Raw genomic sequence first — 21,894 nt, 5'->3', positions numbered from 1 at the left:
TCCATGAATAATGAGTGTATTAGTTTTTAAACAAACACATAATGAAGTATTCATTTTTTGTCTTGCTATCTTTGATCAATTGGAGCCTAGAACCTTTTGATTTCTATCTCTTGAGTAATAAGTCATGATCTTTCTGACAAGGAGAGCTTACGACACCTCTGAAAAATCCAAAACAAAAATACTTTACCAATATTGAGTTCCAATCTCAATTTCTCTAAATAATAAAAAACTGAAGTGCAACTTGTTTTACCATAAACATATGGCATATTTTCTTTTCTTTAACATTTTTAATTATTTCTTACAACTCTTTCTTCTGTCACAAAGTGATATTAATATTTAAAAGTAACAAAAAAAAATTGATTAAAATGCATTGTCTTTTGCTAAAATATTTGAAATTATACATAAATTAGGTTTAGGATGTTTGTGGGAGTCGATCTCAAACCTACTTATTCAACATGTAACAATCCATTTGGCTTTGATTTGGATATTAGTTTTGAGTGCAAGAACCAAGAACTAGTTACCTAACCTTACCTTAATGTTCAATGTGTCTCATACCTGCATTATATATATAATTTTATTTTATAGGTGTTTCTTTATTTCTTAACTTAACAATAATATCTTTGAATTTTTTTTAATGTTGTTTAAAATTTAAAATGACATGTTAAATTATAATTGAACAACAATGTTTTATTAGAAATGCGGATAAACGGATATGAATACGAGTACTTAGCTACTTGTAGGGTACCTTAACACCTAGGGATATAAGCTGATTAGAGAAAATGAATTAAATCGATAATTCAAATCAAATTGAAAAAAAATCAATTATTTTTTGTTCGGTTTAAAAAGTGAATCAAACCAATAAAAATCGAGGTAGTTTGGTTTGATTCTTAATTTAAATTTTTAGATACTGTCAAATTGATGAATCAGACCGATAACTATAAATACCTACTTAATTTTTTATTTAATGTATTATTGATCCAAAATCAAATTGAAAAAAAATCAATTATTTTTTGTTCGGTTTAAAAAACGAATCAACCCAATAAAAATCGAGATAGTTTGGTTTGATTCTCAATTTTAATTTTTAGAAACGGTCAAATTCAGACCGATAACTATAAATACCTACTTAATTGATTAATCAGACCGATAACTATAAATACCTACTTAATTTTTTATTTAATGTATTATTGATCCAAATTTTATACAGGTCGAACTCTTCTTCATTTTTGTTTAAAATTCCTTCTTTTAAGCAAAACATGTTGTCAAAATCAAACTCCAAATATAAAAAATAGAAACCATGAGCCATAAAAAAGTTGCTATCGCCAAATTGTCCGTCAGCTCTGATTCTCTCGCCATTATCATTCTTATAGGTTAAGGTTTCCTTATCCGTGTTCAAGAAAATAATTTGTTTCTTCTTCTTCAACGAATTTTCTTTCAGTCTTGTTACAAAATAATTTTAATATGTGTTTGAGGTGTGAAACATATTAATTTATGTGTATTAAAAATCTTTTGTTTTTATTGTTGTATTTTATTTGTTAAACTTTCAAATTCCTTCCCGACCTTTTAATGCCAAGTGCTAACTTTTGTATTTGATAGTGAATTTATTTCATGATGTAGTGAAAATCATATCAATGGTTTGTATGGATTAATAACAACTTGTAAGTTGTTTGAAAAGTAGAACATAAAATATACTATATGAAATATATTATTTGAAAAAAAGTTGTAAACCGATTAATTAAACCTAACCAAACTGGTTTTATTTTTAAAAAATACTAAAAACTGAACCAAACCAAATCGATTCCGATGGAGATTTCATCGGTTTAGACAATTTTTGATCGAAAAGATAATTACACCCTTATTAACAATCATGAATTAATGTTTTTTTAATATTAAAAATGTTTTTCTTATTTATTTTTGTATCTTTTTTAATTTAGAGACTTTATGAAAATAATGTGTTTTGTAATATTATTATTGTCTTTATTAGCTGTTATGACATATGCATAAAATTTTAAATATTATATAATGTGATTTTATAAAAAAAATCAATGTTTTCAAATAATTTTAAAATAACCATTTTTTTTTAAAATAACCATTTTTTTCTACTAATGCGGCAGTTGTACTGATGCATCCAACTAACCTAGAGAGGAGACGTCCAGAGTCATGGCACATGCATGTAGGCGCTACATGCATTGGCAATGCATACATGCGCCAATGCATGTGGCGCATGCTCCTTTCACTTTTTTTTTTTAATTTTAAATGTTAAAATTATAATTAATTAAATGAAATACTAAAAATAAAAATTATATTATATTATAATGAAAAATTACATAGAATTAATAAGAAATTCAATGACCCGCCTGATTGAAATGCCCCATGTTCCACATCCAGGTGGATTAGTTTGTCTTCGAGGTCTCCCGCTATTTTCTTGAGGTGTTTGGGGTCTTTGAGTGCTGACATGATCCAATGGTGGCTGGTGTGAAGGTCTGGTGGAAGGTCCATCGGTATTTGATAGATGTGTCATCATTTATCCCCAATAGGTGGGGGCGGGGGGCGGGGGGGGGGGGGGGGGGGGGGGGGGGGGTGGGGGGGGGGGGGGGGGGGGGGGGGGGGGGGGGGGGGTTGGTGCTCAAACACCTTGTCTTAGAACAAATTATGGCATTGTAAACCGACCTAAACCATGCCATATAATGTTGAGTTGGTCTAGCACCCTGTATGACTGGTTCGTTTAAGATGTGTTGTCGTCGATTCGTCCAATGAAGACGCATATCTTTTGCGAAGTCTCTCCAGTCGGAATAATCTCATTGAACATCGACTCTTTGTTGATGCCAATCTCTCAAACATGTCGGAGGTTCTGGAATTTGTTGCTGCATGTCGAACTGCAATTTTACACGGTCACTTTGGTGCATCTCCATAGTAGTGAACCAGATAATTTGTGTTTTTGCTGTCCAAACTGCACCATAACATGGTTAACCTGATGATTAAGACCCATATATGACATCCAGATAAACTATATAAGAATATGACATGATTAGAAGATATGTAATTGGATAATTTTTTTAAAATCAAATATAGAGTTATGTAGTAGTATTACATCGTCTGGTCCAATGTGGTCCAATAGATTGCGATAGACTACTACAGCGTATTTCAGACACTTGTTGTAGTTCATCCCTTTAACTGACCACCTAGATCGAAAAGATTTGAAAAATATTATTTAGAGTTAGTTGTAATATAAAGTCTAATAAATTAGATGGTAAAATTTTAAACTTACTTTGTTACAAAGGGGAATATGAATGGTTTCTCGTTTACTGGGGCGAGTGACGACATTCTTGACCAACCTCATGCTTGTAGCAAATACGCGCATGAATTAAACGTACAAGTATTTTTTTTTTTGGAATTTTTACACAATGCACTATATAGATGGGCTAAAACAGTTGAACCCCAACTATATGTGCTTACCTTATTTATGTTTCGTAACAACGACAAATACATAATATTTACAATATTACTAGTACATTCAGGAAATAAAAAGTTACCAAATAGAATCATAATATAACACTGAGCTTTAATTATTTTTTCATACTCGGTAGATTCTTCGGTTAATGTTATACTCGCATAATATTGTTTGAGATATTTTAAGTTAATACCTTGACCCTTAGCTTGACCAGAAGTCTCTCTCGTAGTTGTGTCATTACACAAAGGGGCACCCAACAATTCATTGCATACAAAGTTATCTTGGTTAACTCTACCATTTACGGCCTTACCATCGATACGTAGACCTAACAACATGTAGACATCCTCAAGTGTGACGGTACACTCACCGTAAGGAAGGTGGAATGTATGGGTCTCGAGTCTCCATCTCTCTAACAAAGCAAGAATAAATTTGTAGTCAACTAAGTATGAGACTATGTTGAGAAGATTACTAAAACTGCATCCTCGAGTATATGGTTCTATCAAAGGATCGTGTGGTACATATTCATGTACACGACATCGAAATCGCTTTGGGTCCTAATAAAACATAAGTAAGAAACAAAGTAAGGAAAAATAATAAACAATAGAAACATAAGTAAGAAATAAGTAAGAAGAAGTAATAACATACAAATGTCACGATATTATCGATTGTTCCTCGATGTTAATCACCCATAGTCAATAGAGACATAATGTTGCAGAGGTTGAGTGTTGTATAGGTTGAGTGTTGCAGAGGTTGAGTGTTGTATAGGTTGAGTGTTGCAGAGGTTGATTGTTAGTGTTGCAAATGTTGAGTGTTGTAAAACTGATGACGACGAACAAGTTGATGTCAATGTTATAGATGAGGAAGAAGAAGAAGCCGAGTTATTGGTTGATTCAATGGTGAATGATGAAGAAAAAGATGAGCCATTACCATCTAGTCATGTATATTGTCCACCTCAACACATGACAAGCTTGCATTTGGATGCCGATGAACCTTCATCAGATATCTTACAATCCTTATGTGCAAATTCAATGATCATTTAAAGAAGGAGACACATTTCGCACAAAAGAAGATTATGTAAAAGATATTAAAAAGTTTCACATGGAACTATCAGCTGATTACAGAGTTGATAGAACTAATGCAGTGAGGTACAAAATTTATTGTCGAAATGAGCACTGCCTTTTCAGGTTATCAGCTTCGTACCGGAAGAGGAGTGGTTCTTGGGAGATTGGATCCATGGGTCCAATTCACACATGCATGCTTACGAACCCAATGCAAGACCATCAGAAACTTAGCTCTCAGTTAATATGCGATAAAATTTTGTCTGTCATTAGCGACAATCCGTCGTTAAAGGTGAGTACAATAATCTCGCATATTGTAGCATAATAAAACTATACTCCATCATATAGGAAGGCTTGGATAGCTAGGACAAATGCGGTTGAAAAAGTGTATGGCAATTGGGAGGAGTCTTACAAACAACTTCCAAAATACTTATTGGCTCTTAAACAATATGCTCCAGGGACTATTGTTAAGTTGGAAACGTTGCCGGTGTATACACCAGACGGGGTTTGTGCTATTGGAAATGGAATATTCCACCGTCTCTTCTGGGTGTATCAACCATGCATCAAAGGTTTTGCTTTCTGTAAACCTATTATACAAATTGATGGTACATGATTGTACGAGAAATATAAAGGAACATTACTGATGTCAGTGGCACAAGATGGCAACAACAACATTTTTCCAATCGCCTTTGGCCTAGTTGAAGGGGAGACTGCTGAGGGATGAAGTTTTTTCCTAAGAAATCTCCGAATGTACGTTGCTCCACAAGCTAACTTATGTTTGATCTCTAATAGACACCCTTTAATAGTCAGTGCATACAATAACATTGATAATGGCTGGCAAGATCCTCCGTTGACGCATGTCTTCTGCATTAGACATATCGCTCAGAATTTTATGCGGGAGATCAAAGACAAAATGTTACGGAAGAAGGTTGTCAACACATGTTACGCATGATCAGAACCTTCTTTCAAACACTACCACGAAGACATCAGATTGTCAAACACAAATGCAATACGGTGGATAGACAATATTCCATTGGAGAAATAGACTAGGACATACAACAACGGTCAACATTGGGGCCACATGACAACAAATCTTGTGGAATCAATGAACCCTGTCTTCAAAGGCATCCGAAACCTACCTATAACCGCTTTAGTGCAGGCAACATATTTTAGGCTATGAGCGCTGTTTGAGACCATACGTTTCAAATGGAGTTCAATGTTGCAATCTGGGCAGTTGTTTAGTGATGCTTCAATGAAATTTATTAGACATGAAACTGCCAAAGCAAACATACACGTGGTCACGGTGTTTGACCGTACTAAAGGTTGGTACAATGTTGTTGAGTCCATGGATCACAATGAAGGCATGCCGATGTGACAATACAAAGTGGAACTAGATAGAGGTTGGTGCGACTGCGGAAAGTTCCAAGCCTTTCGTATGCTCTGCTCCCAGGTCATTGCGGCATGTTCAAAGGTTCGAAGGAATCCATCGTACTTACTATCTGACGTTTACAAAGTCATAAGCCTATCCAATGTTTACAAAATTAGTTTTTCAGTAGTTGCAAAAGAGGATTACTGACCAGAATATCAAGGGGACATTCTCTGGCACAATGAAGTTATGCGAAGAAAGAAAAAGGATCTTCCCAAACAACACACGTATTCGAATCGAAATGGATACGACGAACAAAATGGTTTGATTATGTAGTTCATGCCGTCAGCCAGGTCACAATCGTACTAACTGTCATACTGTTGGAACGAGCACAACAAGATAATTTTACATGTACCTCTTTTGTGATATATAAAAAACAAAATTTATTTCATATGATAACTTTGTGTGGAAATACCATCACAAACAAATACAACACATTCAACACACAAGTAACACATAAACAACAACACAAACAACTACAACAATTAAAATACCATTACTATAACTAAACGATTACAACCATCAAAACAATTTTGAACATATCATGCACCATCCTGCGAACGTTTCTATTAGTCTTAATATCCACCCTCACACACTTCTCCATTTTGGTTGAACGTGGACTCAAGCATTGAATCCTTCTAATCCTTTCATCATCTGCAATTTCTCCTTCTAACCAACGGTCAAACGTCCGATTAAGACATTCTAACAAATCTATATTCCAAAGTCAAATCTTTATCGACGGTGCGATTGCTGAAAAGATTAAATCGACATTTCTCTTGCGAATATATTTAGACATGATTAAAGAAAACAAAATTGAAGGTGATTGAAGTAGAATGAAAGAAAATGAGGTTGGAAGGTAAGAAGTTGTGTGGAAAAATATGGGAGATGCGCAAGGTATTTATAGATGAACCATGAAATGCATGCGCCAAAGACTTAGACGCCACACACAAGCCCTCATGCATGCGTCAGATGCATGGGTGCATGTGCTAAACTACACATGCATGCGCCAACAACCATGACGCCTCCATGCAATGCCATTGAAAGTATGCACCAATGAAGCTGCCGCCTCCTTTGAAATGTAAATGGATGCGCCAGTTCAACTGACGCATCTGTTTAGAAATATGGTTATTTTGATATTCTTTTTTACAAAAATAATTATTTAAAGATTTAATTTAAAAAATATGATTTTTAAAAAAAATCAATATTCATTTATAGAAAAAGACAATAATCATGTTTTATTATACTTAATCTAGTAAAAATAAAAATTGTTCATACAAAATCATACGTGTCAAACTCTGGTTGGTTACACTTACATCATTTTCTTAAATTAAAAAAAGAATAGTTTATCAACTAATAATATTTATCTTCAACCCTGAAAATTGGAAATCGACGGCAAGATCAAAAGGCACCGACGACGTCTCTATTCTCCGTTCCATCTCCGATCCTACAATTTCAATAGGTACATTGTTTTCTCATTTTGTTAATCAGGTAAACATTCTTTTGATTTCGCATTCAGATTATTATAATAATACAGGTTTTCAATTCTATAATTTGAATATGCATTTCACAAATCGTTCATTCTGTTGATTTGCATTTTCTCAGTAATTTCCAGAGCCAAATAATGCATAACAAACTCACTAGTTTATAGGTTTTTGATTTTTTTCATTGCTTAGCTACAAGATTATTAGGGGTAAAAAATATTATAATTTGTTTGATTCTTTATTATTAGAAAGAATGTATGTGTAGAACATATTGATTGCATTTTTTTATTTTTATTTTTGATTAATTGTGTTTTCAAAAGTTGATTAAATTAAATGATTGTTGTGTTTTTGTTGTAGAGGAACATGATGAGGTTGAAGACATATGCTGGTCTTAGTTTGATTGCAACTTTGGCTATTGCATATCATGCATTTAACAGTAGAGGGCAATTTTATCCCGCGATGGTGTATCTTTCGACTTCCAAGATAAGTTTGGTGCTTCTTCTCAATATGGGTTTGGTTATCATGTGTGTTTTGTGGCAATTGACAAAGAAGATATTCTTGGGTTCACTTCGAGAGGCGGAGGTTGATAGGCTTAATGAGCAATCGTGGAGGGAGGTTATGGAGATTCTGTTTGCGATTACTATTTTTAGGCAGGATTTTTCGGTTACGTTCCTTGCCATGGTTACGGCTTTGTTGTTAATTAAGGCTTTGCATTGGTTGGCTCAGAAGAGAGTAGAGTATATTGAGACTACTCCTACCGTGACCATGTTGTCTCATATTCGAATTGTATCTTTTATGGGCTTCCTTCTTCTTATAGATAGCCTTTTCTTATATAATTCTTTGAAGCATTTGATAGATACGTGGCAGGCTTCTGTTTCTCTGTTCTTTGCTTTCGAGTAAGCCTTTTTACTCCTTTTCCTCCTTTTACGAGTACCGTTTTCTTATATATGATGCTATCATTCTTAAAATCACTGAAGCTATTTCTTCACATATTTACTGTTTATTTATATTAAACTATAGAATACCTATACACATTGTGGATAACAGGCAAAACACTTTGTACTACGCATTACATGCTATTTGCTTTATTATACTTTATACTTGAGTATTTTGGTTGACAAGTTGTTTGCTTCTATCTCAGGTACATGATACTGGCAACAACAACAGTGTCGATTTTTGTAAAATATATTTTCTATGTCAGTGACATGCTTATGGAGGGACAGTGGGAAAAGAAACCAGTCTTCACGTTTTACCTAGAACTTATTAAGGACTTGCTGCACTTGTCCATGTATCTGTGCTTCTTCTTTGTTATTTTTGTGTAAGTGATCAGTCAATTATATTATCTACATTTATATACGTGTGAGTGTGTATACACAGGTAATTTTGTGTGTGTGTCTAATTGAGATTTACACATTTAAACCATTGGGTTGCACTTAAATTTTAGTTTACTGTCTTAATTGACAATGATACTTGGGCTTTATGTTACACTCCCATGCATACATTTGGTTTCTGTTTTTCATACTTATTTTATTTTGGTTTGATTTCATGTTTAACCTATCATCAATTATCTTTTTTACCTACTAACTTGAAGCTGATCTATTAGAAACTACGGTATTCCCTTGCACCTAATACGGGAGTTGTACGAGACATTTAGGAACTTCAAAGTTCGCATTGCAGATTACATTAGATATCGTAAGATCACTTCAAATATGAATGATCGCTTTCCAGATGCAACCCCCGAAGAGCTTGATGCGTGAGTTCTAAACTTGATATTAGCATATCAGCTTATTAATTTGATATTAACGTGAATGAGATTTTACATTATTTTTAAATGGCTATGCAGTAGTGATGCAACATGTATTATCTGTCGTGAAGAGATGACTGCTGCTAAGAAACTTATATGTGGACACCTTTTTCATGTCCATTGCCTCCGATCATGGTTAGAGCGACAACATACTTGCCCAACCTGCAGAGCCTTGGTTGTACCAGCCGAAAATGGAACATCTGTTGCTGGGGGTCAGCAAGGATCACAATCAAATGGTCATCAACAAGGTAATAACAATCATATGATAATCACTCACTGTAGGGTGTTTGTAAAACTTGTCAATGATATGCAAGCTTTGAAAATTGAACTGATATCATTTTCAGGATACATCTTAAATTGAATATAATATCTGTAAAAGTAAATAAGCATGTTTGTTAATGCTTGCTTTGTCATTTTAACTTGGGATATGCACCGGAAGTACAGGTCAAACCGAGCTTGACAGTGGGGGAGCAACTGATAGTGTGAGTCGCCATCAAGCTAGACTCCAAGCAGCTGCTGCTGCAGCTTCAATATATGAGAAGTCTTATGTTTATCCCTCGGTAACTTATTCTGTACGGTACGGCGTTTCTGCTCAGACAATATCCCTCTTTTTCTGCAACTGCTTATGAAATCAGTCCAATACTGTAACTGGTTACAACTGATCTAACTACCTACAGCTAAGCACATAGTATAGCACCTAGGGCCTGTTCATATGGGAGACTTATGCAATACTCTTCATAATAGTTCTCAGTTTCTGAAATTCCTCTCATATTTTGCTTCATTTTCTTTTGCATTTCTATATTTTTATACAAGCATTTTTTCTGAACATTTTTTCCTTTTGAGAATATTTTGGAAACTTGATTATGCTCTGGTGACAATGAGTTTTGCTACATATCGTTTTTACTCATTATTTTTCCTCCTAGAGTCCCAGTTCATATATTTGCTAAAATGAGTGCTTTTAACAAAACAAAGGACCAATTTATGATCTCACTCTTCTTGGTTTATGATCTCAAAATATTGATAATACTGAATTAGTCAATGAAGTGTTCTAATACTAAATAACTACACTACTTATCCCCCGGTTGCTGAATCTAGCAGTATTGATCTTAATGGAGAACAAGCTTCAAGTGAGCAAGCACAACAGAAGTTTCATAACCCTGGTGGGCCAAGAGATGTACCCTTTCCTCCGATGGGACAATCTCTTCCTTCTCAACCATACGCGGCGCCTTCCAATTATGGAGAGAGGATTGGAAATGATCGAAATTCCCGAAAGGTTGTGTTTGAAGCTCATAAACAAATGTTTCAAGAACAGATTGAGGTACAATTACATTTCCTCTTTTTCTTTACCTCCTCACTATTAGTGGTACGTGTCTTATTGGTTTTATATTCATATATAAGTTTTTCTTTTTATGATTATGATGAGAATCCAATGAGTATCCCCTTCTCACTGTCTATATTCTCAGTTCCGCCACCCTATTCAGGGATAGTTGCAGAAAATGTAGAAGTTTACAACTACTTTTCACAATTAGGCTTCTACAACCACAGTGTCCACAACATTAAATTTTTAAGTTAACTGGTTTACACGGCATCGGTTTTTAGTGTGCATGGTCTCTTTCATTGTGTAATCAAATTGTTTGATTAAAGATTGAATTGCATAGCTTTGATTGATGAAATTAATCATTGTAACTCACAGTAGACACCCTCTCCCACTTTTAAACAGATTCTGCAAGAACATATACAGAAACTGGAGACCACCTATGCTGAAGGAAGTGTAGATGGTGGCATGCCATCATCAGCAAGCAGAGACAAGCTTAGCGTTTCCTCGGAGAATCAAGAGGGAGCATAAAATCGACTGTTTATGTCGGGTCTATAGCAGGGGTCTATACCAGGAGAATACTAAATGTAGATATAGGAAGAGGAAACCAGGGGGAATAACAGTATTGCTTTAGTGTGACATCTGTTCTTTGGGATACTGATATTGTACATGCACAGTGCCCCTTAAAATTGATTTCTTTGTTTTTTTTATTTTAATCGTGAGATGAAAAAATTGCTGAACATTTTGTCATAAATAACCATAATATGTGATGGCTTCCCGGTTATAAATGACATGTATATGTTTAGTAATGTGAATAGTTCCATATTTTTTATGATCAGAAAATTTCTATTAATCTGTCTATTTTTCATTTGTTAAACACAGTTTGTTTATTTTTTGACTGTTTTATTTTAACTTTTGGTAATAGACAGTTTGTCAATTTTCTTTTACTGGTTTTTTTCTCTCTTCACAATCCACTAATAAGTATGTGGTTAATGTGAAACAAATAATCGATTAATTAACCAAATTATAACGCTAATGAGTTGCACCAAATGATGGGAAAACAACATTTCACAGTTTCTTCTCTACTAAAGGTGATCACTTGGTTTGCAAGTCTACTAAATTTATTTATGATTTAAAACAAGGCTCTCGCAAAATGAAACAGTTTTTTCATTCAGGTTTGTTGAAAATCCGATCAATGTATATTTGAGTAGATTCGAGGGAGAAAAGTTTGTTTCCTTATGTTGTATGTGGATGATATTCCACTTGTTACCATTGATAAGAGTTTTATACGCGAGGTAAACAATTCATCTCTAAAAATTTTAATATGAAAGATATGGGTGAAATATTTTATATCATTGGCATTATCATCTATAGAGATAGACCTTGAAGTGTTTTGGTCTATCACAAGAAACTTATGTCAATAAGATTTGAAAGAAATTTTATGAGAAAAATTGTTCACCAATTGTTGCTTCTCGGAAGGGTGATAATATGTTCAATTTGAACTAGTTTCCTAGGGATGATTTTGAGCGGGAGAAAAAAACACTCCTTATGCATATGTTACTAGAAGTCTAATGTATGCTCAATTATGCACACGACTTGTCATTACATTTGCTATTGGAATTTTGTGAAGATTGTTGAGAATTAAATTGAGCATACAGAAATGCAGAAAAATTGAATGTAGAAAAAGAAAGTTTGTTACAAATTTCTATTACTTATTATCATGCATGCATACAAGTGAAATTACTTAGTTATATAGCAAACAATGTCTAACTAACTTGAACATTCATCTAACTACTTGATAACTAACTAGAAGTTAGTTACAATTTAGTTAACCTATCTTGTGAACTAGTTAGTTTACATCAATTTTTTCATTATCTTTAATAATCCCCCGCAAGCTAGAATGTATGTCAATCATTCCTAACTTGACTTGAGGTTGTAGAATGGACTCGAGTGCAATGATTTGTTAAGTATGTCAACAACTTTCTCTTTGGATGTGACATACATGAGATGGACAACTCTTGCTAAGACCTTGTCGCGCATCACATGACAATCAATCTCTATGTATTTGGTTCTTTCATGAAAAACAGGGTTGACAACTATATGCATGGCATATTTGTTGTCATAGTAGATAATGATTGGGGATTGATGTGGAATGGTGAAGTTATCGAGCAGAGATAGGAGCCAGATGCCTTCACAAGTAGCATGAGCTAATGCTCGATATTCAACCTCTAAAGATGATAGAGACACCACCGTTTGTTTCTTGCTTTTACAACTGATGAATGATTTTTCGAGGAAGAAACAAATACCAGTGGTGGATCTACGTGCGTCTGGGCAAGCTTCCCAGTCAGAATAAAAGAATCCCTTGATGCATAAATTGGAAGATGAGCTAAAGAATAATCCTTGGCCAGAATTATTTTTGAGAAATCATAGGACATGAAGACCACCTAACATATGTTTATCAGTTGGAGTATCAAGAAATTGACTTAGCTTACTTACTGCATAAACAATCTTAGACTTTGAATGAGTAAGGTACAAGAGTATACCAATGAGTCTGCGATATGCAGTAGGATCAGAAATAAGAGTACCAAGTGTCATGTAAAGTTGTAAGTGAGGTTGCATTGGTGTATTGTAGGGCTTTACGCCAAGGAGGTCTGCATCTTGTATGAGATCTAAGACATATTTCCTTTGACAAAGAGAAATGCCTTGTGCATTTCAAGCAACTTCAAATCCTAAGAAGTATTTCGAAACTCCTAGGACTTTGATACTAAACCTGACATTCAAGAGTGCTTTCAGCTGGTTTATTTCTTCAAGATCAATTTCTCCTAGAACAAAATCATCTGCATATACAAGGATGACTATAAAACCTGCTGAGGAAGTCTTGGTGAAGAGAGAATGGTTAGCCTTTGATTGAGTGTAACTAGTGGAAAGTAGTGTATCAGTAAGTTTGGTATTCCATTGTCGACTTGCATGCTTTAGTCCATACAATGATCTTTGCAATTTTCGTACAAGATTAGGATGTGGTAAGTCCATACTAGAAAAGGCTCTCACATAGACTTCTTCATTGAGGTCTCCATGGAGAAATGTACATTTACATCAAGTTGAAGGAGTGGCCAGTCATGAACAACAATAATGACCATTAGAACTCGAATTGTTGTCCTTTTAACCACAAGGCTGAAGGTGTCCATATAATCTAAACCTTCAGTTTGTGTAAAACCCTTGGCAACCAGACATGCCTGGTACCTCTCAACAGTTCTATTGGAATGCATTTTCAACTTAAGAGTATTGCATTTTTAAGGCAACATCGAGATCAAGATACATTTTTGTGATAACATCAAGATCAAGATACATTTTTATGCTAAACAATGAGACTATTTTATAGAAAAGTATTCTTGCAAATCAACATCAAGATACATTTTTATTATAACCAGTGAGTGAGACTATTTTTTGAGAAAGTACTAAGCAAAGATTAGTCGCCACTTCTATTATGAAAGTTGAATTTGTCTTATGTTTTGATGCTACTTCTCAAAGTATATGGATTAAGTAGTTAGTCATTAGAAAAAAAAATTAAAAATACAATAGTAGTCACTGATAACATTAATTTGAATTTGAAAGCCACTTATCCTTTAACTAAGAGCATACCACCATTAAAGTTTAAGAATCGTGTAGAGAAATTAAGTCTTGATTCTTTTTTATAATTATATACAAATATATTTTTTAATAAAACTCGATGTTTTTTAATATTCATACCCATTCTAATTATAAAAAGGTATATTTCATTTGAATCAAGAATAAATATATAATTTATTTATTAAGTTTTTGTTATCTCATTTAATTTATCCTTGAGAAATTAAATCAATTGTAATACATAGATGATAAAACTTATTGAAGAAAAAATAAAAATCAATCAAAACAAAACTGACAACTAATAAACTATATATTTACAAAATCATTAACCAAGCATTTTTCAACATACCCTTAGAATCTTAGACTTTGTAAAGGACTCTACCCACCTATCATACAATATTATACTATTGCGACGGCAAAAAATAATCCTTCACTTGAAAATGACTTATTGACTTTCCACTGCATTATTCGTATTTGTTTAGCCGTTAAATACGTATTATGTTTAGCCTTTCTAAAAACTTCATTTTCAAAAATGTGAATATTTTTAAATTATTTAAAAACAGTCATTTTTCATACACCATTTTTGACCCAACTTATTCAACGATTTAACAAACTTATAAACTTGTTTATTACCACCCAACTTTATAATTTATACTTAGATCACATCCCAACTTCTGATTAATTTATTTGTAAAAATGTATATATAAATTAAAAATTAACAACTTGATAAAAAAAACTATAAAATCCAAAGTTTAATTAATATATATATATATAAATAAAAATAATTAAATATTAACATAAACTAACTAAACTTGCAGCCATGTTTTTGTTTGGTCTAAATGTGGGTAGGTGGTGGCCATGACTCAAACAGTTGACCATTTGAAATTCATCTACCACCTTTCAATTTTAAAAATATTCAACTTGAAAATGTGCTCGTCTGAGAGACTGGATTCGTATCTCAATAAATACAAATAATTTATGTGTTAAGATAAATTAATCCAGAATTTTGTTTTGATTTTAAATAATATCTTACAAATAGATGGTAGAATTGATCCCTTAAATTAATCTATCATAAAATTAAATATAAAAGTTTTAAATTTTTTTTAATACCCTGTTAGGACAAAATTATCCCTTATTTTTAATGGCTCAGAACTCATTCATCACACTCTTTCTCCTTCTTGCTTGATTCAACTAGTTAACCTACAAATAATAAAATAATAATCAAAATATAAATAAAAACAAGACAGTTATTGTTTAATAAAAAGACAAAAAAGGAGAGGGTAGAGACTAACTAAATAAGACAATTCCCACCAAACTCATATTATTAACATTTACACCAAGTTGTGTTTGAATATTAGACTAAAAAAATGAAGTATGAAAATGTTACGTGTGTTTGAGTGATGCACGTGATGCTTTCACCTACCCACCCTTCAATGTTCACTCTTCTCTTCATCATATAAAATCTTCCCTCTGCAACCATCTTTCCACCACAACACTCTTCCAACCCTTTCTTTTTCCATAACAAGTACTCAAAACCAATTGAATTCTGCTACCAAATATATCAATATGGTTAGTGTGTCTGAAATCCGCAAGGCTCAGAGGGCAGAAGGTCCTGCAACTATCTTGGCCATTGGCACTGCTACTCCAGCCAACTGTGTTGAACAAAGCACTTATCCTGATTTTTACTTTAAAATCACTAACAGTGAGCACAAAACCGTACTCAAGGAGAAATTCCAACGCATGTGTAAGTATTACTTTTTTGATAAATCTGTTATTATGGAGTTTCTAAAAAATGGTTGTACTGATATGTCATTTCTTTATAACTATTTCAGGTGATAAATCTATGATTAAGAGGAGATATATGTACTTGACAGAAGAGATTTTGAAAGAAAATCCTAGTCTTTGTGAATACATGGCACCTTCCTTGGATGCTAGGCAAGACATGGTGGTCGTCGAGGTACCTAGACTAGGGAAAGAGGCTGCGGTGAAAGCTATAAAAGAATGGGGGCAACCAAAATCCAAGATTACTCACTTGATCTTTTGCACCACAAGTGGTGTAGATATGCCCGGAGCCGATTACCAACTCACCAAACTGTTAGGTCTTCGTCCATATGTGAAGAGGTACATGATGTACCAACAAGGGTGTTTTGCCGGTGGGACGGTGCTTCGTTTGGCTAAGGACTTGGCTGAGAACAACAAAGGCGCTCGTGTGTTGGTTGTTTGTTCTGAAGTCACCGCGGTTACATTCCGTGGCCCTAGTGACACTCACTTGGACAGTCTTGTTGGACAAGCATTATTCGGAGATGGAGCTGCTGCACTTATTGTTGGTTCTGACCCTCTACCTGAAATTGAAAAACCTATTTTTGAGATGGTTTGGACCGCACAAACAATTGCTCCAGACAGCGAAGGTGCCATTGATGGTCATCTTCGCGAAGCTGGACTAACATTTCATCTTCTTAAAGATGTTCCCGGGATTGTTTCGAAGAACATTAATAAAGCACTGGTTGAAGCATTCCAACCATTGAACATTGATGATTATAACTCAATCTTTTGGATTGCTCATCCCGGTGGACCTGCAATTCTAGACCAAGTTGAGGAAAAGTTAGGCTTAAAACCTGAAAAGATGAAAGCCACAAGGGAAGTACTTAGTGAATATGGAAACATGTCAAGTGCATGTGTATTGTTCATCTTAGACGAGATGAGAAAGAAATCGGCTCAACAAGGACTTAAGACTACCGGAGAGGGGCTTGACTGGGGTGTGTTGTTCGGATTCGGACCTGGACTTACCATTGAAACTGTTGTTCTTCATAGCGTGGCTATTTGAGATGCTTGTTGATTTATTTCATTCTATTACTTTAATCTTGCTTGAATTTTCCTGTAATAATAAATATAGATTTCAATATGTATCAACAATGTTAAAATAGTATATCGTTAATATCTTTTATTTTAGCATTTGTTATTGATTTAAATTTTTTTTCTTCATATCCCTTGTTTATTAAATAACATATTTGCTTACAATAATAAGGTTAAAATATTTTTTTTTGGGGCCAGAGTTCATTTTTGGTATCTTTATTTGAAAAATGTGCACATTGGTCTGCTTGCTCCAAGTTAATTCCTTCCATCAATTATACTTAAACAATGTTAATACACACTCTCATGACATTAATGTCACCATTATTTTCGATATTATTCTAGATCGATTATATTGATTTTTATTTGATCATTTTAAAGGAGTTACAATCTTCTTGGAACATTTCCAACACAAGACAAATGCCCTACAAACGAATATATAGGATCTAGATTCCCGATACATCTAATGTCTCTATACAATTCACTCATAATAAATAACATGTTTGATATTTCAATATAACACGCCGGTTCAGGTATTCAATTTTCAATTCACTTTTTTTTCTTCACAAACTAACTTGAGCGTCAGAGTGCTTATTACTTGCAGGTAAGCCCCATCTCGGTTGCACCAGAAGCACTGATACACCATTATCACCGACCCTGTTAGCTGAGATTTTCGACGTCAAGGTCGGGTTATAACCGTCTTTTGTCCTTATCCATTTATCTGAGAAGGACACATGTACAGTTACGGCGAAGTGAAGACATGCAAGCAAAACGTGTCGTTTTCTAGAGGTATAAATAAGGGTCTTAGTATAAATAAGGGTCTTAGTGTATAGGATTTTGGGTGTTCAAACATTGTACAAATACTCATAAATTACTCAAAGTATCTAAGTGTATTTGAGAAACGAGATTATTGAGAATGTACGTGTGAATCACCGTCTTTTCATTTTAATTGAAGTTGTTTGCAGTTTATCCATTATTCATACTTACTGCAATTTACTTTAAAGTTCTTTTATTGTAATTCTTTTACACATTTTGCATTCTACTTTTTAAACTTTAAAACATTATTCTCAAATCATGAGCATTGTCGAAATGTTCATAAACTTTCAAAAGAAATATTTAACAAAAGCACATGTCATAGGATTCACTAGTTGATCTTGTAAAGTAAACCATTTTTTGGAGATCATAGATTATTTTACCATTTTTCACGGTAAACAAATTGGCACGCCTAGTGAGACCGTGCTATTGTTAAAAAAAAATTCTTTTAGAATTTTTTTTATATTTGTTCTTCATTTTACTATCTCTCTAACTTCGTTGCATGAGACTTAGAAGTGGCAAAATAACCACAAACAACGAAGAAAGATTGGTAAAGGGATATGTAAGGAGGATGGTGAATAAAAATCCACCAAATAGTCAAAATCCACCAAATAATGGAGAACCACCCCTGTCATATTCGACAGGGGGAACTACGGTTACATGATCTGTAACTGAACCTGTGCTGTCCATGGAAAATACGACGCCTGCGCAGTCGATTGCCCAAAGTGGGCCCATTTTGTCTTATGTAGGGACACATGGTCCACCAGTGACTCCCTCTCAAGTGGAGAATAACATATGCATGCCTTATATGCCTGGATTCTCGATGCCTTTAAATGGTCGCGAACAACCTTATGGCATGCCAATTTTGATGATGGTAAGTTTGCATAATACATCACCAACGTTTACAAAACCAGTGGTGAACGCGACTTCGCCACTACAGGGATCCGGTTCAGCCATTAATAACACAGTTAGAATGAGTCAACCATTAAGGATGGGGTTTCTCGTCCAAACGTCCAATCTTACCAACCATTCTGCGGCAGTAATAAGGCAGCAGATGGACGAAAATAACCATGAGATGGTCCAAATGTTGACGAATCAAATGAATACAATATTTAACCCTTTGATCCAAAACATTACCCAAACAAACCAACAGATGGCAGCGCATATGAGGTGTATTGCCGACTTCTTTGGTGTTCTACAACCTCCTCGACATCCCCAGAGGGAGTGGATGATAGAAAATCAGAGGATAACCTTCGAAGAAGACCCCACCATTAACCAAGTCCAACAAAGCCAAATAAATGTACCCTAGGCGGACGTGGTAAATCAGGGAGTAGGAGTCGAACCCCTTAGAGTCGAACCCCTAGGGTTTGAGCCACCAATACCAAGGGAAAGACAACCAAGGGTAGTGATGGTGAATAAGAATCAAGATGCTGAAGAAATCATACATCATATTCGACGTGATGATATGGCGACAGACAATAACCTAGCAACCATGGTCGAAAGAATCATGGCGCAAAATGGGGTGAATGTTGGCCCTCATAGGCCAAATTACGCATCACCGTTGTCTGACTATATTCTGCAGTCAGAACTACCCCTTAGGTGGAAAGTCCCAAAGTTTACTAAGTTTTCTAGGGAAACTAACGAGTCGATTGTCGAACACGTGGATAAGTACCTAATAGAAGCGAGGGAAATTGTTATTAACGAGAACCTAAGGATACAATATTTCCCAAGTTCCCTTACGAAGAATGCCTTTATGTGGTTCTCCACGTTGTCAGTAAATTCAATCCATGATTGGACTCGACTGGAAAGGTTGTTCCATGAACAATTCTACATGGGACAGTCGAAAATTTTTGAAGGAATTGGCCAGTGTTAAACAAAAATTCTCTGAGCCAATAGATGATTATTTGAATAGATTCCGTTTGCTTAAGGCCATATGTTTTACACAAGCGCCTGAGTATGAATTGGTCGAAATGGTCGCTGGTGGCCTTGATTATTCTATTAGGAAGAAACTAGATACCCAATATCTAAGGGATATGACCCAATTGGCTGACATGGTTCGACAAGTAGAGTGCCTGAAGGCTGAAAAAGCTAGGGAAAATAAGAATAACAGGCGTGAGAGGGTAGCCTACGTCGAATTGGATGAAGATGATCCAAAAACGTATAGTGATCCTCTAAATTTCGACGAAAGAAAAGTGGACCTCGTTGAATTGAAGCAATGACCACCTTACTCTTGTAGAGTCCTAGCGCCTTCGAATGGGAAAAACCCAATCGAACCAGAAAATAGTGATGTTTTCCCTAAGAAGACATGCACCTTCGATGTCACCAAGTGTGAAGATATTTTCGATTTATTAGTTAAATACGGCCATATGATAGTGCCTCCTGGTGCTAAAATACCTCCTCTAGAACAAAGAAAAAAAAGGGGTTTTTCTAAGTATCATAATTTTTTGGGCCATAAAACTTTGCAATGTTTTCTCTTCAGGGATCTTGTGAAGAAGGCCATCAGACGCGGAAGACTCAAGTTCGGAGATAGGTTGAAGTCTCAAATGAGGATCGATTCAGATCCTCTCCAGGTGGCAGACACCCACTTTGTTGAACCATCTTTTGTGAATATGGTGAAAGTGTCTGCGAACTGCCCCAAGAAAGATGAAATGGTCGAAGCTACCGAAGGCTTCAACCAAGGAGTCACTAAAGGCTTCAACAAGGGAACCACTGAGGGTTCCATTCAAGGAGTCACTGAAGGCTTCAACAAGGGAGTCACTGAGGATTCCAGTCAAATGATAACAACAAATGAAACTACTGAAGGTTTCATACAAGTCAATAACATAACTGAGGCTGCTGAAGGCCTTAGATTCAAGTTACATGATTTGGACATCACTGAGGATGCTAGCTTAGCAGTTAACATGGTCAAAGTGACCCAAGAGACTACTATGGAGGTTGACGAACAAAGCCTCAGGCAAGAGGAATGTGTCAAGATAACTTATCCCAAGTAAGACGAAAGCTTGGTCGAATTCCTTCACAGGTTCCAGAGGAAGAAATCTGAGGTAATGATGTGCCTAAGGTACAACTCAGTCTTCGATAGAAAGGCAGCATAGAAAGTCGAGGGAGTTCGACTGGTCAAGAACAGGAGAAACTGGAGAGACACTAACAACTGCTTTGCCTTCGACATGACGGGGGTAACCAGGAAGCAAGAGGAAGGAAGACCAGGGCCCCGTGGCTACAGACCAACCACCTTCAAGCCTATGACCGAGGCCCCTAAGGGTAATAGGGCGAAGCCTGTTGAAAGAGGTGAACAAGGTCATAAGAAGTGGAAAAACTTTTAAGTACAAAGAGGTTCCTCACTAGCATTCCGCAAGGAATCCCAAACCTCAAAACAGTTAGAGGATTGCTCCGAAAACTACAAAGGGAAGAACCTTATGTCAAGGTCCTAGTGGAGGAGAGAGTAGAGGAGACAAAAGGCTGAGAGAGAGGCTGGAGAAATGGAGAAGGCAAAATCAAGTAGTAACGTACCCCTAAAACATGAGAGGAACGAAGAAAAGAAGCCCGTCGAAAGGAAGCTCTTTTCCTCTCAAAAGGAGAATTATGTAGAGAAGTCTGACCAAACAACAGCAGAAGACGATATGCTGACCGATGATTTCGACAAATATTCAGAGCCATCATTGGATATCACGTGTAACATGGTGTCTGTGTTGCCCAAGGAATACAACCAAGTTATGAAAGTAGAGGAACCTGAGGATGCAACTGATGCGGAAACGGCCAGACATAGGTCAGTTTGCTACTACGTAATGAATAATGGGTGCGTAGAAGAGCAAAACACCTTTTTTGAAAGGCCCGACAAAGGAATGAAGAGCCACTTGAAACCTCTGTTTATTAGAGGCAAAGTGTAAAACGTCGAAGTGAATAAAATCTTAGTGGATGGTGGAGCGGTTGTGACTTTAATGCCGCATTACATGTTGAAAAGAATAGAGAAGGATGATACCGACACTAAACCCCATAACATGGTTATTTCAAACTATGAGGGGAAGATGGGTACAACAATGGAGGTAATTCAAGTGGACCTCACAGTCGACACCATCAC

General features: G+C 35.3%; 2 protein-coding genes across 4 annotated transcripts; both read left to right on the top strand.

Moving 5' to 3' along the window:
- The first annotated feature begins 7,234 nt into the window (after nucleotides 1-7,234).
- On the top strand, nucleotides 7,235-11,385 carry LOC127120895 (ERAD-associated E3 ubiquitin-protein ligase HRD1B). Of its 3 annotated transcripts, none has more exons than XM_051051485.1 (8): nucleotides 7,235-7,391; nucleotides 7,771-8,309; nucleotides 8,555-8,731; nucleotides 9,017-9,166; nucleotides 9,257-9,465; nucleotides 9,662-9,794; nucleotides 10,316-10,535; nucleotides 10,938-11,385. In XM_051051485.1, exons 2-8 carry the CDS (start codon nucleotides 7,777-7,779, stop codon nucleotides 11,061-11,063), a joined length of 1,548 nt encoding a protein of 515 aa, XP_050907442.1. In that variant the 5' UTR covers nucleotides 7,235-7,391; nucleotides 7,771-7,776; the 3' UTR covers nucleotides 11,064-11,385. The 3 variants fall into 3 exon arrangements, with proteins under 3 accessions (XP_050907442.1, XP_050907440.1, XP_050907441.1); XM_051051483.1 differs by having other exon boundaries at nucleotides 10,313-10,535; XM_051051484.1 differs by having other exon boundaries at nucleotides 7,283-7,420; nucleotides 10,313-10,535.
- Nucleotides 11,386-15,598: 4,213 nt separating this feature from the next.
- Nucleotides 15,599-17,199, top strand: LOC127120892 (chalcone synthase 6). The gene is made up of 2 exons (NM_001427553.1): nucleotides 15,599-15,900; nucleotides 15,989-17,199. The coding sequence occupies exons 1-2, from the start codon at nucleotides 15,723-15,725 to the stop codon at nucleotides 16,978-16,980; spliced, it is 1,170 nt and encodes a 389-aa protein (NP_001414482.1). The 5' UTR covers nucleotides 15,599-15,722; the 3' UTR covers nucleotides 16,981-17,199.
- The last annotated feature ends 4,695 nt before the right edge of the window (nucleotides 17,200-21,894 follow it).

This window comes from Lathyrus oleraceus, chromosome 2, assembly GCF_024323335.1.
Source record: "Lathyrus oleraceus cultivar Zhongwan6 chromosome 2, CAAS_Psat_ZW6_1.0, whole genome shotgun sequence".
Classification (NCBI taxonomy): domain Eukaryota; kingdom Viridiplantae; phylum Streptophyta; class Magnoliopsida; order Fabales; family Fabaceae; genus Lathyrus; species Lathyrus oleraceus.
This window is presented reverse-complemented; position numbering and strand designations above follow the sequence as displayed.